Source organism: Lolium perenne, chromosome 3 (assembly GCF_019359855.2).
Source record: "Lolium perenne isolate Kyuss_39 chromosome 3, Kyuss_2.0, whole genome shotgun sequence".
Taxonomy (NCBI): Eukaryota; Viridiplantae; Streptophyta; class Magnoliopsida; order Poales; family Poaceae; genus Lolium; species Lolium perenne.
The window spans coordinates 227,678,872-227,694,554 of NC_067246.2; the positions used below are offsets into that span (position 1 = coordinate 227,678,872).

The 15,683-nt window shown below is 43.9% G+C and overlaps 1 protein-coding gene across 1 annotated transcript; it reads right to left on the reverse strand.

The window, feature by feature from the left end:
• Positions 1–1,271: 1,271 nt before the first annotated feature.
• On the reverse strand, positions 1,272–2,808 carry LOC127343568 (phospholipase A1-II 5). Its single transcript, XM_051369708.2, has one exon. It carries the CDS (start codon positions 2,688–2,690, stop codon positions 1,314–1,316), a length of 1,377 nt encoding a protein of 458 aa, XP_051225668.1. The 5' UTR covers positions 2,691–2,808; the 3' UTR covers positions 1,272–1,313.
• Positions 2,809–15,683: the final 12,875 nt, after the last annotated feature.

Below are 15,683 nucleotides of genomic sequence, written 5' to 3' on the forward strand. Positions count from 1 at the left end.
CTTCATAGGCTTTCTTCTACTCCGTCTTGGACTTCGTACCAAGGAAGGTAATGCTGAGTACCCGATATGGTATACCCATGCATTAATCACCCCACAAAAGTATAAAGATTTGGAATCTACATAAAGTGTCCCATGAGAAATAGACTTAAAATAGCATGAATTCTATATATAGGTAGATATGGTGGACTCACTGGAATAACTTGGCTCAAGGTCGTTGGATGTGTACAAGCATTGCTTTGATTTTTGTAGAAAGACTACCAATAGGGAGAATTTTTACCACTAAGAAAAACATGCAAAAGTGTACTTATTACTACTTATTTCCTAACATGAAAGATGAACTTAAAATTAAACAAAAAAATATGTAAATGAGTGATAGTACTACATGTGACACGTGAAAGATATCATAAACGCAAAAAACAAAACATAGCATAAAGTGTGTGACGAGTCATGAATTCCTCATATGTAACTATTCACCCTTCACCTTTCTATAAAAGCATCCAAACTTAAACTTGATTTTATTTTATTCCAGTAGCTAAATGATAACAATAGGTAAATATGAATGTGATGTTATTCCAAAAGAATATTGCCAAACAAATAAAACTGGATAAAGAGGGTCTACGTTTTTGTGATAGTTTTATATTGCCCAAAAACAAACTTTAGAGGTGTGCAACCCGAGATTGTGATAGGTCTAGTGAGCTGTCTTGGACATCCCCAAGCTTATGGTTATCACTATTCTTGGATAGCTTGTTGTTTGTTGTTCGTCCATTTCCTGTCAGAAAACTTCAACACAATCCGGCATATTTATCTATAATCTAGTGTATGGTGTTACACACTTTCGTACCACATTTTTATACAAAAGAAATAAAAAAAAACTAATTTTGTGTGTGTATTTGTTGAGTTATTCGCTTCTGATCCGAGTTCGCACCAAATCTACTCCGTGTGCTCAATCCGATATAGTCTGCATTCGAATCCGCGTTCGACCACTATGCGGTGCAATCTGAATTCGCCTAAAATAGTATAGTAAAGAATATAAAAATATTAATATTCAGTCCGATCCGTTTAGGTCCCTAGCTGAGTCACGTGTACTTTTCCAACCGGTAGCTGAGGTGGAAGTATTATTTCATCACCCTAACATAATCATCGGTAAGCTCTCTCAGATACAAGCTTACAACACGCTCACAGCTCCTTTAGGCATGGCTACTACATTACACCACGCATCAACATTTGTAACAAACAACCCATCGAAAACCATTATTCAGAAATGCAGAACAAATTCAATCATACGGTCGATTACTCACACACATATTCACAAACTAATTAATAACCCCTTTAAAGCATGCAGGTAGAAACTTGATTCCCTTGGTCTTTTTCTTGCCCTCCTCTGGTATCTTGGGCTCCTTGCTGCTAGTGGTGGCAGCGACATCGTCGGCGATGACCTTCCCGGTCACGACCGGTGGGACGGGCAAGTTCTCCTCCGCGGGCTGCTCGAGCTCCCACTCACCAGTTGGCCCCAGCACCATCCCCTTGTTCTTCTCCACCCACCACGACTCCGGCACGAGGTTGTCGTCCTTGAGGAAGGCCGACGACTTGTTCACCAGCGCCACGCTCCGGCTCACCTGGAGCTTGAACTCGCCATCCTCCCCGTTCCATCCGGCCACCGTGTGCAGGATGCCCTGCAGGTTGTGGTAGTCACCGACGTTGGTGGTGTCGGGCTTGAGGTGGGGAGACTTCTTGGAGTTCACGGAGAGCAGGTCGCCGACGTTGGCGTAGCCGAGGAGGTTGCTCGGGTAGAGCGGGATGAGGTCGGGCTTGTTCCTGACGTGCAGCGCCCTGAGGTTGGGCAGCTCGTCGAAGCGCTTCTTGAACTCCGGGTTCCCGACCTGCGGGCTCCCGAACACGATGGCCGTGACGGGGATGTACGCGTCGCCGACCTTGGAGACGCCGTTGACCACCATGTCGAACGCGCAGAGCGTGGCCAGCGACGCGCCGAGGCTGTGGCCGGTGCAGACAACGCTGAGGCTCTCGCCCTTGTACCTGGCGACCAGCTCCCGCACCGCGGCCAGCAGCTGGTCGCGCGCGCTGTACTTGGAGAAGGGCGAGCGCTCGTCGGTGGAGGTGTATATGACGTACCACCCCTTCATGAGTCGGGCGTGGCCGCGGGCGGGGTCGTCGGCCGGCAGGATGACGTCGGGGGCGACCAGGTCGGGCTTGAGCACGTCGATCCACTCCAGGTTCCGGATGGTGCCCCGCAGCGCGACGTAGATGACGCGCTGGCCCGTGGCGGCCGCGGCGGCGTCGCTGGAGACGGCGACGTAGCCGATCCAGTTGGACTCCTTGCTCCACGCCTCGCGGGAGAGCGAGTGCACCATGAACCCCGCGGGGAGGGAGGTGGCCGCGGTGGCGTAGAGGTTGGCGGCCACGGAGACGTCGGCCGCGGCCGGGAACTGCGTGCGGGCGAGGAGCGTGGCCCTGGAGAAGCGGCAGGTGCCGCAGTACTTGGAGTGGGAGTCGGAGTTGAAGGAGTCGTAGGTGACCTGGCAGAGGTCGCCGCAGAGGAGCACGAGGCGGCGGAGCGTGTGGTCGAGCGGGTCGAGGAGGCCGTCCCAGTGCGCGGAGCCGAGCAGCTCCGGCCACGACGCCTTGGCGCCGGCCAGGGCGCTGGACAGGAGGACGCCTTGGCTCGCGTCCATGTGTGCGCGCGCGCCGGCGTCGGTGAGAAGGAGATTAGGTAGCGAGCAGCGACTGGTCGTCAGGGGAGGGAAAGGATCAGGAGATGCTTTGAGCCTTTGAGTGCCGCGCTTGCGAGTGTAGGATGTGGATTCGCGCCAAGCGGGAAGAGGCAAAGACAGCGAGTGGTTGGTGTTCGCGAGGTGATCGAGGGCCCCGGAACATTTGCACCATCCTGTTCCAGTTCCAATGTGACAGGATGTCATTTCGGGCCTGGACCGCGGCATTGCATGCCCATTATTAACCTCTGTTCAGGTTTCCTTGTTTTGCTAGTTCTGGTAAAATTTTCCACGGATCATGTGTTCACATCCAGGTGGAAATTTGTAATGACACTATTTCTGATTGATTAACAAAGCACACCCGTTCTCTCAAAAAAAAAGTTTGCCAATTGCCGACATATATATACGGTCTCCGTTTCCATGAATAAGCCACGCGCATTCTAAAATAAACTTCGACCCAATAAATTGAGCAACCAAATCTTGATTATATTAGCATATGTAATAAGTATCGCTAGATTCGTATTGAAAAACATTTTCTAATGATACTAATTTTATATCAACAATCTTTATATATTTTGAGTAATTTTTAGTTAAACAAAAAATATGTAAAACGAGGACGCTTTATTCTGGAATATACCCTTGGGAATGTCAAAAGTATGTCCCGATATACATCTTGGTAACTATCCCTTCATATAATTAAGGTGTACTGTCCTTTTCAGCTCAAGGTGTTGTCATCTTGGGATCTGTAGACTGCAATTGTGCCTATCGCGAACACTATCAGGTGGGAATTGATCCCCCAGAAAATCTAAACATTACATGACCTAGAGTGATGAATGAATGCATGGATTGAGTAGATCAAGATGAAAAAATTAATCTAATAAGCCTTATTCTAAAAAGATTGGGTCATGCCAGTAACCTCCATGTGCATGGAGAAAAGGGTACAAAGAACCTGAGATACAAGATGGCTGAATAGCCAGCCAGCCTTGGGGAAACACTAGCCCAATACAAGTGTTATCCGAACTTACTTGATTGATTTAATCGAGAGATGGAACTGCCATTGACAGATCGGAAGGGATAGAGACAAGCCAAACCTGTGGGAACACTATCAGGTAGGTCAGGCATGTGGAGAGAGGCTTCATGACAATGTACATTTTTTTTAGACAACTTTAGTGGGGTGCAAGCACCGTCACTGTCCGCTAGTTTTACAAGCAGGCAGGGTCTCAACTTTAGTTGCTTGTATCTTGGAGTGTTTGGCGTATCCTATATTTCTTTTTTCCTTTTTTTATTTGGTTTGTAAGAGTTTTTTATCACTACTTTGTATTTGTTTGGTTGTCGGTTTATGTATAAGTGGGGTGAAAACCCTTCGAGGTAAATATTGGCAGTTTTACAACACCTAATCTACATCTATAGATCCACCATAAAATGAACTTTCATAGTGTACTTGGTCAATATTTTAAATGTTCATATTTTGTGTCTATATTTAGTCAAACTTAATATGCTTTGACTTTTGACTAAAATATATGCCTTACTTTTTGGAAGAGAGGTAGTACAGAAGTTCATCATATCCATATATATTATCCTTTATTGTGAATACTTGAAATAAATGTATAGTGTTAAAGAACGAGACCAACAAACCCAGATTCAAATGAGTACTTTTCATCTCCTTTTGATTTTGACTTGCATATAATGAGAAAACAGGGTTTTCGGGTTTTCTGTTCTAAAAATATATTTTTAGATGACTGTTCTGAAAATGTTGGCAAGGGATGTCATTACTTATGAAGGCCTTCATCTCCTTTGTAAAACCCTCTCGAGCCCGGTGTTATGGAAACATAAGTAGAAGGATACACTCCTTTCTCTATCTCTCAAATATGTGCAGAGTCAAGAGCATGCATGTATCCTGTATATATGTACATACGATCAAATGTGCTTGTGTTCTGCCTGCAGGCCCCGTGCCATTAAGGTGTGGTGGCAAATGCTAGAGACAGCGATGAAATGATCTGGACGACTTGGATGACATTGTAGTGCCAATCCTGATCTGGAGAAAACGAGTGATCAGAGCGACACCAGGATGACTTCGCTCTCCTGCCGACAGGCAATTATGCTATAATTGGTGTTGGAGCACACAAGATGGACCTATATATCTGCTCTATTAATTGCCTGAATACAACACCATGTGCATTATGGGTTGGGTTCTGTATCGAGTTAGTTCCTTTTGATTTATTCAAGAAGCAAAGATTTACTTAAGAACATATCCAATTTAGTTATAAAAAAGATTTAAACTTGAATTGGGAGAAAATTAAAATTTTGCTATTCATATTATAGTTGGCTAACCATCTCTAACTTTTTTTTTGAGAAAACACAAAAGTTTGCGTTTCGATGCATTGATAGAGAGAGTTTAATACAATCTTAAAGAGGCCACACCCGAGTACAACGTGACACACTACACGCTACACAGTGGGGAGCAGTGCCGCAAGCCCCGAAGCCCCCCGCTATCGCCCATGATTTGGCATCCGCCTTTATCGTTTCAAGCAAACCGTGAAGGTCGGTTCGCGCGCCATTGAAAATGATAGCATTGCGCCGCTTCGATAGCCACCAAGCCATAAGCATGATCGGCGAGGAGATGCCCTTACGGGCCGCCTTTGGGGAAGCTCAGACGGTTGTATTCTACCAATCGACGAACAAAACCCCATCGGCCGGAATGGCCGCCGACGAGCTAATCCAGGACAGCACCTCATGCCAGGACTTCTTTTTCCTGGCTACTGGGTGGCGACACACTAGTAGGCTACAAAATGGATAATAATATGTTGTTCTCCATTTTTCGTTGGTTGGTGCATGTATCGATCCTCTCTGATCCGTGATGTAAGATTTTGAATTGATGTACTTTGGAGATATTTTAATAAAGAAAGTTGTGTGCATCATATTGATGCAGAGGCTGGGCTTTGCCCCATTTCGAAAAAAAAAGGTGATCTGAGAGTAGGAGCTAACCGTCTCTAACTTGATGGAAGCTCCACATAAACTTGTGGAGTTGAAAGCGCTTGTCCTTCTTCACAAACTAAAATACCCTAATCAACAAACACACAAATAGATAATAAGCTTGAGCAGGTATGGAAAGGCAACATCAGAGCTTTTTAAACTCAAAGTTTTGAATGATCCCAGAAAAACCATGTTCATCTAAATAATGTAGAGAACTACCTTCAATTGAAATTATCGTGGCAAGACTCCGAGAGTCATGAGCATTTATCATTAGTTCCATTCATATAAATCTGATGGTAATTGCAGCTAAACTTAATTCTGGAGGGCACCAACTACACCATCAAGAGACTGAACACATAACATCCAAGCTAATTTCTAACAAAGATTTCATAACTAAAAAATGTGATCTTTGTTGCTGATGTAGCCCCGCTCAAGGACGAACACTACACCATGGCCAACTTATCCCCCAAGTGAACCGATGACTCGAGCCCAAGTGAAAGCTATACATGACAAGGTGAACTCACTCCTCTCTACACTTGAACTCGACATAACCTTGGACGGATTGCTACCTCATACCGATATCCTATGAGTCATTACGTACCAATCTCGTCAAGGATCCGAAGGGAAAGAAGCCTCTTTGCTCAAGGAAGAAGAAGGGAAGACCAAGGGAGAAGAAGAGAAGGAAGAAGGAGAAGAGCTTCAGCCGGCGGCCACAACACAAGGCCGACACTACCGCTCTCAACAGGCCGGCACTGCCGGTGGACGCACCCCGACACTGCCGACCGAAGCTTCCCGGCACTGCCGGCCTCAGCACCCCGGCACTGCCGCCGGACTCGCCAGAAGCAACCAGGGCCGGCACTGCCACCCAGAGCACGCCGGCACTATCGGCCCCGCCCAAGTCAACTTCATCTGAACCATCTATTATCATCATATGGCTATGTTTATTTCGTGCAAATGACTAAGTCTCACCCCTGCTCCGAATCTGGGCTATATGTATCTCATTCCCCACCTAGATTAGAGTCAGACAATGATTTGAGATTAGACTTGAGCTTTGTCTCCCTAGAACCATAGGCCTTTGTATCAAGGCACTCTTGTGGAATCCTACTCTCTTCATGGATGATTCTAGGGCAATCCCTCTCTCATCCAAGTTATAGAGTGGGTCTCCTCACCCAATCTTTCTCTTCTTGGATTCTAACTAAGGGTCTCTCCAAGAATTGATTCTATTGGCTTGGTCTAACCAACCAAGGGAGTATAATTGGTTTGTTGTATTGGGTTTGTGTGTGTGTGTTTGTTCTTTGTGTTCATCTTGTTCTTCTCCCCTCCTTCTTCCCCTTTGGATTTTGGGTCAATCTGTGAGATTTGGGCATCCCCAAGGCCTTAGGCCTCATCATATGGTATCAGCAGCTTTAGGTTACCACGTAATTGACCCTCCACCCACCCAATTTCAGCTCTAAATTTTTTTCCAAAAAATTCTCCAAAAAAGAGACCTAAATTTCCTTTGGTCGGATCTGCAATTTTGATGAGTTTTGAGTGGTCTTTGGTCCATTGATTTCGTGTTCCTAGGGTTGATCTACTATTTTCCCCACTTATTAGCCTCCAATTCCTTTGATTTTCATCGATTTGGTCCATTTCGCGAAGAACAAGTTCGAGTTGTTCATCAGGGACCGGCATTGCCGCCCCTGCTAGGCCGACACTTCCGCCCCCTCAAGGCCGGCACTGCCGCCAGGAGTCAAAACTGCTCCTCCAGCTCCATTTCGACCGCGATTTTACCTTTGTGTTTGGTTTCTGGTTTTGAGTGCCTTAGTTGTATCCACCAACACCGCAGCGAGGACACAAAAGCGAAGACAACCTCGGCACCCCGGATCTCCAAACGTACTTTGACACCCACCACCACCACCACCATCGCAAGTTGAGTGTTCATCACTGCCTACAAACCATTTAGGTATAACTTGCATTGCCTTGTAACCCCTCTTCCTTTTGCGACCTATCCTACCGAGCATTGCTTATCAAGTGTTGCGAGACATTGCACGTGGTTGTGAGGTTGTGTGTGTAGTGTGGAGTAAAGCTTATAAGCAACACACTCGTGCGGAATCATAGCAAAAGCAAGGCTAACACCATCATAGTGTGAGAAAAAACCGGAAAAAAACACAAAAAGAGCAAAAGAGCGCAAGTGCCACCATATACAAAAGAGTAAAAAGATTTTAAGCAAAAGAGAGAAAAGACAAGAGAGGCCGCGTGTGAATCTTGTTGTCTCTCAATTTGCAACCAAGTTTTGATCTTTTCTTGTGTTAGTGTGACAACGAGCCGGTCTTTGTAGGCCATCTTGTTTTTCCGCTCATTCCTTGGTCGCACTAACCCCGTTCATCTTGTGTGTGAGTTCAACATCTTTTCCATGTTTATAGTGATCATTGCTTTGACACTTGATTTTTGGATTTCACCCACTCTTAACAACAAACTTGATTTCAGATTTTGTCTTTTGATTTTCCACCATCCTTTCCTACCACCATATTTGCTAGCTTTTGCGTGTGTTGTTGCGTGTGTAACCCAATACAAATTGGTTTTTCTCTTGGTTTCGTTGGTTGACCCAATTCTATCATTCTAAGGTGAGACTTGAAGGTAGTTTCTTCCACTAACATCCACCACATAGCTCTTGTCGTGCTAACATGGATAGCAAAGAAGAGGCTACGGAGGACTACATGGAGTACTTCGAGGATGATACCTCTGCAAGCACCGCGGATGTGGAGGATCATGTAGAGCTCAACACTAACCATGGCTACGCAAGCCTCGCCGACATGACCGACATCGAGGAGCTCTACTCCGACAATGGCTCACCTAGCAAGGACAACATGGTGGAGTGATAACGCGTGAAGCACACATCCTTTGGGAACCCCAAGAGGAAGGTGTGATGCGTACAGCAGCAAGTTTTCCCTCAGTAAGAAACCAAGGTTATCGAACCAGTAGGAGATGAAGGCCACGTGAAGGTTGTTGGTGAAGGAGTGTAGTGCGGCGCAACACCAGGGATTCCGGCGCTGATACGTCTCCAACGTATCGATAATTTCTTATGGTCCATGCCACTTTATTGATGATACCTACATGTTTTATGCATACTTTATGTCATATTTATGCATTTTCCGGCACTAACCTATTAACGAGATGCCGAAGAACGATTCTGTTTTTTCTCGTTTTTGGTTTCAGAAATCCTAGTAAGGAAATATTCTCGGAATTGGACGAAATCAACGCCCAGGATCTTATTTTTCCACGAAGCTTCCAGAAGTCCGGAGAGGAAACGAAGTGGGCGACGAGGCGGCGACACGCCAGGGCGGCGCGGCCCAAGCCCTGGCCGCGCGGCCCTGTTGTGTGGGCCCCTCGCGTCGCCCCTAAACCTACCTCCTCCGCCTATTTAAGCCTTCGTCGATAATAACTCCAGTACCGAGAGCCACGATACGGAAAACCTTCCAGAGACGCCGCCGCCGCCAATCCCATCTCGGGGGATTCAGGGGATTGCCTCCGGCACCCTGCCGGAGAGGGGAATCATCTCCCGGAGGACTCTTCACCGCCATGGTCGCCTCCGGAGTGATGAGTGAGTAGTTCACCCCTGGACTATGGGTCCATAGCAGTAGCTAGATGGTCGTCTTCTCCTAATTGTGCTATCATTGTTGGATCTTGTGAGCTGCCTAACATGGTCAAGATCATCTATCTGTAATGCTACATGTTGTGTTTGTTGGGATCTGATGAATAAGTGAATGCTATGTTATGTTGATTATCAATATCATCTATGTGTTGTTTATGATCTTGCATGCTCTCCGTTGCTAGTAGAGGCTCTGGCCAAGTTGATACTTGTAACTCCAAGAGGGAGTATTTATGCTCGATAGTGGGTTCATGTCTCCATTAAATCTGGGGGAGTGACAGAATCCTCTAAGGTTGTGGATGTGTTGTTGCCACTAGGGATAAAACATCAATGCTATGTCTAAGGATATATTCGTTGATTACATTACGCACCATACTTAATGCAATTGTCTGTTGTTTGCAACTTAATGCGGAGGGTTCGGATGATAACCTGAAGGTGGACTTTTTAGGCATAGATGCATGCTGGATAGCGGTCTATGTACTTTGTCGTAATGCCCAATTAAATCTCACAATACTCATCATAACATGTATGTGCATGGTCATGCCCTCTTTATTTGTCAATTGCCCAACTGTAATTTGTTCACCCAACATGCTTATTCTTATGGGAGAGACGCCTCTAGTGAACTGTGGACCCCGGTCCATTCTTAACATCGAATACAATCAATCGCAATACTCGTTCTCTATCGTTTTCTGCAAACAATCATCATCCACACTATACATCTGATCTTTTGTTACAGCAAGCCGGTGAGATTGACAACCTCACTGTTACGTTGGGACAAAGTACTTTGGTTGTGTTGTGCAGGTTCCACGTTGGCGCCGGAATCCCTGGTGTTGCGCCGCACTACACTCCGCCGCCATCAACCTTCAACGTGCTTCTTGGCTCCTACTGGTTCGATAAACCTTGGTTTCTTACTGAGGGAAAACTTGCCGATGTACGCATCACACCTTCCTCTTGGGGTTCCCAACGGTCGCGTGCTGTACGCGTATCAGGCGCCAACATGGAACCTGCACAACACAATCAAAATACTTTGCCCCAACTTAACAGTGAGGTTGTCAATCTCACCAGCTTGCTGTAAACAAAGGATTAAACGTATGGTGTGGAGAATGATGTTTGTTTGCAAAGAACTGCAGAGAACAATGATTGCAGTAGATTGTATTTCAGATGTAAAAGAATGGACCGGGGTCCACAGTTCACTAGTGGTGTCTCTCCAATAAGATAAATAGCATGTTGGGTGAACAAATTACAGTTGGGCAATTGACAAATAGAGAGAGCATAGCAGTGCACATACATATCATGATGACTAATATGAGATTTACTTAGGGCATTACGACAAAGAACATAGACCGCTATCCAGCATGCATCTATGCCTAAAAAGTCCACCTTCAGGTTAGCATCCGCACCCCTTCCAGTATTAAGTTGCAAACAACAGACAATTGCATTAAGTACTGTGCGTAATGTAAACAATACAAATATCCTTAGACAAAACATTGTTGTTTTATCCCTAGTGGCAACAGCACATCCATAACCTTAGAACTTTCTGTCACTGTCCGAGATTCAATGGAGGCATGAACCCACTATCGAGCATAAATACTCCCTCTTGGAGTTACAAGTATCAACTTGGCAAGAGCCTCTACTAGCAACGGAGAGCATGCAAGATCATAAACAACACATATATGATAGATCAATAATCAACTTGACATAGTATTCCATATTCATCGGATCCCAACAAACAAAACATGTAGCATTACAAATAGATGATCTTGATCATGATAGGCAGCTCACAAGATCTAAACATGATAGCACAAGAGGAGAAGACAACCATCTAGCTACTGCTATGGACCCATAGTCCAAGGATGAACTACTCACGCATCAGTCCGGAGGCGGGCATGGTGATGTAGAGTCCTCCGGGTGATGATTACCCTCTGCGGCAGGGTGCCGGAGGCGATCTCCTGAATCCCCCGAGATGGGATTGGCGGCGGTGGCGTCTCTGGAACTTTTCTCGTATCGTGGCTCTCGTTCATAGGGTTTTCGCGACGGAGAGAATATATAGGCGAAGGGGCATAGTCGGGGGAGGCTCGAGGTGGGGTCCCCACCTGGCGGCACGACCAAGGGGTGGCCCATGCCCCCCTATGGTGTGGGATCCTCGTGGCCCCCCTTCGTCTCTCCTTCGGACTCCGTGAAGCCCCTGGAAAAATAGGAACGTGGCCTTTTGTTTCGTCCAATTCCGAGAATATTTCCTGTGTAAGATTTCTGAAACCAAAAACAGCAGAAAACAGGAACTGGCGCTTCGGCATCTGTTAATAGGTTAGTGCCGGAAAATGCATATAAATGATATAAAGTGTATATAAAACATGTGAGTATTGTCATAAAACTAGCATGGAACATAAGAAATTATAGATACGTTTGAGACGTATCAAGCATCCCCAAGCTTAGTTCCTACTCGCCCTCGAGTAGGTAAACGATAACAAGGATAATTTCTGAAGTGACATGCTACTATCATAATCTTGATCAATACTATTGTAAAGCATATGAGATGAATGAAGTGATTCAAAGCAATGGTAAAGATAATGACTAAACAACTGAATCATATAGCAAAGACTTTTCATGAATAGTACTTTCAAGACAAGCATCAATAAGTCTTGCATAAGAGTTAACTCATAAAGCAATAAATTCTTAATAGAAGGTTTTAAAGCAATACAAAGGAAGATATAAGTTTCAGCAGTTGCTTTCAACTTCAACATGTATATCTCATGGATAATTGTCAACACAAAGTAGTATAATGAGTGCAAATAAGCATGTATGTAGAAATCAATGCACACAGTTCTTCTAAGATAGAAAGAAGTAGGTAAACTAACTCAACATAAAGTAAAAGAAAGTCCCTTCGCAGAGGGAAGCAGGGATTACTTATGTGCTAGAGCTTTTTATTTTGAAAACATGGAAACAATTTTTTCAACGGTAGTAATAATTCATATGTGTTATGCATAAAACATCCTATAAATTGCAAGCCTCATGCATCGAATACCAATAGTGCTCGCACCTTGTCCTAATTAGCTTGGATTTCCATGGATTATCATTGCATTACATATGTTTCAACCAAGTGTCACAAAGGGGTACCTCTATGCCACCTGTACAAAGGTCCAAGGAGATAGATCACATTTGATTTCTCGTTTTTGATAGATCTCAACTTGAGGACATCCATACCGGGACAAGATAGAAAACAGATAATGGACTCCTCTTTAATGCTTAAGCATTCAACAACAGATAATATTCTCATAAGAGAATGAGGATTAATGTCCAAACTGAAACTTCCACCATGATACATGGCTTTGGTTAGCGGCCCAATGTTCTTCTCTAACAATATGCATACTCAAAACATTCAACTCATGGAAATCACCCTTACTTCAGACAAGACGAACATTCATAGCAACTCACATGATATTCAACAAAAGTATAACAGTTGATGGCGTCCCCAGAAACATGGTTACCGGTCAACAAGCAACTTATAAGAAATAAGATACATAAGCTACATATTCTTTACCACAATAGTTTTTAAGCTACTTTCCCATGAGCTATATATTGCAAAGACAAGGAATGAAATTTTAAAGGTAGCACGCAAGCAATTTACTTTGGAATGGCAGAGAAATACCACATAGTAGGTAGTTATGGTGGACACAAATGGCATAGGTTTTGGCTCAAGGTTTTGGATGCACGAGAAGCATTCTCTCTCCGTACAAGGCTTTGGCTAGCAAGGTTGTTTGAAGCAAACACAAGTATGAACCGGTACAACAAAACTTACATAAGAACATTGCAAGCATTATAAGACTCTACACTGTCTTCATTGTTGTTCAAACACTTTTACCAGAAAATATCTAGACTTTAGAGAGACTGTGAGAACCGGAACTTAACTTTCCGACCCTCCTGTGTTACTCGTCAATCCCAAGATCAATGTTGACGACACAGCGAAATGTATATCATTACAGACGTACAAAAGATTAATAATTACAAAGTTTGAATAGCCACATAGTGTGATATTCATTACAATCAGAAAGCACAGCGGATAAATAGAACGCGAAGTGACTCCATCTCAGCCACAGGCAGTTGATGTAGTCCACGAGGCCTCACTCTTCAATGTCGTCGTAGTTGTTGTAGTCTTCCTTGTCTTTGTAGTACTCTGAATATCAACAAAAGTTTTGCCATGAGTACATTTCGTACTCAACATGCCCCCTCGATGCAAGACCTAATATATCTACATGAGGCTTCAAAGGAAGGTTGTAGGTTCTTTTGCATAAAAGCCAATTTTATTTGCAATACATTTGATAAAAGCAGTTTTAGATGAAAACATCTTTTATAATGAGTGTAGTATTTCTCATCAATGTGGTTGTCCTCGACAACTCACTTATCTCGTAGGATTCAGATTTCAAGGGAAAGAAGGAAAGGAGAGGAAGAGGCAAAGAGGGAAATAGCAAAACAGGTTCCTGTATGTCAAGAAGGATTCATGTGTCGTCCATGACCGTGGACACGGCTATTCGAATAGTTTTAACTCTGCAGAGGTTGTACACTTTGCCCACACGACACAACCCCGTCTTGTTGCCCACCAGCCGTCGCTGATTTAGTACACACCAATTGGTGTACCGGTAGAGGGATCGTGACAAGGTCTTTTAGCTAGATCCCCCAAAGATGTGACATGCCCACCGGGTCTGGCGCACGGTATTGAGAGTACGTCCCCAAACCGGTCCCCCCATCTGTGCCGAAGGTTCTCCCGTAGGCAGCCACCTCATTTGCGGTACGGCGACATCAACACCTAAGGCTGACTAACTTACTTAACCAGGCTAGTGCCCATATAGCATGTGGTTGTACGGTTGTCACAATCTTCAAATACAAGACTTATTAGGACCCTTAAGCGGCACGAACGACGGATTGCTCCCTCCAACTTGTGAAGGGCAGCCAATCGCTCCTTCAACATTTGATTCAGCTGTCGCCCGCGCCATATTTAGATGGTAAGTTCCACCCAGAGTAGAAGAGAGAGAGTAGAGGAAGCAACAACGGCTAATCAGCCTAGCTCAACGAGCTCAACAACTTTCAAAAGGGTATGCTTGACCCGAAGGTCGATCAATTCCTCCAAAGAGGCAATAGGAAGTATCCTAATGATTATTTAGCATGCTAAGCATCTCTACTCTATCAGGAGTATTATATAATCTCTACTCAGGGTATCAAGTAAAAGGCGACAAGCGAATCAGGATTGGTGTGTCAATCGACACGCTAGCTACTGGAATAAAATAGCATATATATTTGTAAAACATAAAATAGCATGCAGCTTGTAAAACTGGGATAAAATATGATGAGAGGGCATGCCTTCGTTGGTGAATCCTTCGTCTTTCTCAATAACCTGATTATGTCCACGTCCAACCTCGCCACTCCCTACTCGTCGTAACGATAGCAAATAGCAACCAAATAAATAACAAAACAATAATCACCAAAAGCGAATGAAATACAAATAAGAGCGAACAGTGGGTAGGTGTAGAATCGGATAGGAGAACTTGGATGGAATTGAGAAAGTGAGTTGTTGTAACTCGAATAAGAATCAACTCGCATGTGTATGATGCTAGGATTGGTTATCGGGATAAAGACCTATGATAAGATATCAGCGGAGGGATCGTTATAACTAGATAACCACGTACACATGATCTAATGGTTATGGTAAAGTTGGTAACCGCCACGTTACATAGTGAACCCGCACTACACAATATTGCATAACTAGACAACTAGCAAACTTGTAAGACATACAAATAAACCATACCATACTAGTATGCTATAATCAAAAAAAATACCTATCATGCACACTAGTGATATAAACAATAGCAAAGATTATCTAACATGCTATCACAAACATATAAGCAAGACTAATGCTCGGATAAACATACATCATAAAACAACATATGCAAGCTAATGCTAATACTATGATTTGAATCACGCTAGTGAACCATAGATGTACACCACAATACAGAGAGCAACAAAAATATAAAATACTACTAACATGAAACACAAACTAGCCAAAGCAATATATGGTCTACCACGAAATCTGACAAACATCTCATAAGCCAACATACATGTATGAGACAACAAATAAATCTATATATTGTTAAATAAGAGCAAGACATGTTATTATCTATTCGATAAGTAAATATATGCTAGAATACATGAAGACACTTCAATATATAGTATGCATTACTATATATGAAAATAAGCTACTATCTATGTATATAACACAAATAATCGATCAATGGAGTATCACATGAACAACATATATATAACTATAATATAGACCAAGCATGATCATGCACACTACTATAACAATA